The sequence below is a fragment of the Olea europaea genome, chromosome 15 (assembly GCF_002742605.1).
Source record: "Olea europaea var. sylvestris chromosome 15, O_europaea_v1, whole genome shotgun sequence".
NCBI classification, from domain to species: domain Eukaryota; kingdom Viridiplantae; phylum Streptophyta; class Magnoliopsida; order Lamiales; family Oleaceae; genus Olea; species Olea europaea.
The window spans coordinates 4844936-4846680 of record NC_036251.1 but is presented as its reverse complement, the minus strand read 5'-3'; the positions used below and the strand labels follow the sequence as shown (position 1 = coordinate 4846680).

The window sequence follows — 1745 nt, the reverse complement described above, 5'->3', positions numbered from 1 at the left end:
GATAAACTTTATTCTGTATGAGTATGACTAATTCAATGCATTCGAACTTATTGAGATTGATCAAAAACTATAAATAAATTCAAAAAATGAGTGGGAATATAACATAAAAATTGTTTTGCACATGCAGAGGGAAATGATGCATTAACAGAAACAAAAGGTGAAGGGACAACAACACGGCCTTTGCCTACGCAAAGAGCCATAGTGTGGATATATATATAATGTTCATATTTAAAATTCAACATTAGAGATATGGGAGATTCTGATTGATATCCGGTGGGATCTCTCTCTCAACTGTCATTATCTTTCAGTATCTTTCCATCTCTTCAAACCCTCCTCATATATATAACCAAACCACCCATCAGTATTCTCCATAAGTTCTTCCTTCTGCACACGTTTTAATTTAGGCCAGTTTTTGTATTTGTAATATACACTGATCAAAAGAATGGCAATGGGTAGAGTATCTTTAGAAAAAAAGTTCCATGTATTAGCAATTGATGATAGCATCATTGACAGAAAGTTGATTGAGAGACTCCTCAAGATTTCTTCTTATCAAGGTAAATCCCAATACTGAATTATTCTATTGAATTGATTTGTACTTTTAATTTTATGATTATAATAAATTGGATTTTCCGTGACGGATTTGATTATTAACTGCAGTTACTATTATGGATTCTGGAGTAAAGGCTCTTGAGTTTCTGGGGCTGCTGGATGATGACAATGGAAGCATTGAATCTACCTTTACTTCTACGACACAAAATCATCAAGAAAAAGTCGATTTAATTATTACAGATTATAGTATGCCCGGAATTACTGGTTTTGATCTCCTGAAAAAGATCAAGGAATCGAAGTCATTAAAGAACATCCCAGTTGTGATAATGTCATCAGAAAATGTTCAATCTAGGATTAACAGTTGCTTGGAGAGCGGAGCTGAAGAATTCTTGCTGAAACCAGTTCAACAATCTGATGTTAATAAACTTAGACCTCACTTATTGAGAGGAATGCCTGAATCAAACTCTTTTGGTTATTAGCTTGGGATAGAATGTTGAGAGACTAGTCTAACATTTTCATATAGGTCGATAGATTTACTGATTACTTGGAGTAACCCCCTTTTTGACTCTGTAAATGTAAATTCATGGTAATAAATGGTCAAAATAGTTTTAAGGTAAACAATCCATTTTATCCTTTCCAATTTTTTATTTATATTTATTATTATTATTATTATTTTTGCGTTCTTTTTCTCAATCATTCATTATTTAGTACATATTATCTTTGATAATGGTTTTCGTGCAAAAGCTATGTTAGTATACTATAATATAAGAATAAGTATCTAGTCACACTTTTGTATTTGTTATTATTTTTGTCTATTTGAAAAATGAGGGACAAAGAATTCTTTTTATGCCCTATTCGATGGAAATACTTATCGAAAATAAAATATGTTAATTGGTTAAAGATTGAGAATAAAAGTTCGATCAAAAAATAGTCGAGGGCATAAGTATGATAATAAATAAAGGTTGGAGACATTTAATGCAATTAAAATTTGATGCACCTATAATAAATTGTGGTATCAATGTAGTCACTATTTTCTTTATTCTTTGTTACTATTTAAACCCAATTTTAAAAGTATCTCCAATGCATGCTTTTGATTGCTATGTAGCCAACATCCTTGTTGAAAGACTTCTAGTCATTGATGTCTAATGAATAGAGACTAAAGTTCAAAATTGTTCTTCAACGATTTCTATCTACAA

At 30.9% G+C, this 1745-nt stretch overlaps 1 protein-coding gene across 1 annotated transcript; it reads left to right on the top strand.

Moving 5' to 3' along the window:
* Positions 1 to 308: 308 nt before the first annotated feature.
* LOC111410942 (two-component response regulator ORR9-like) lies at positions 309 to 1129 on the top strand. Its single transcript, XM_023041534.1, has 2 exons — positions 309 to 554; positions 658 to 1129. The coding sequence occupies exons 1-2, from the start codon at positions 443 to 445 to the stop codon at positions 1026 to 1028; spliced, it is 483 nt and encodes a 160-aa protein (XP_022897302.1). The 5' UTR covers positions 309 to 442; the 3' UTR covers positions 1029 to 1129.
* Positions 1130 to 1745: the final 616 nt, after the last annotated feature.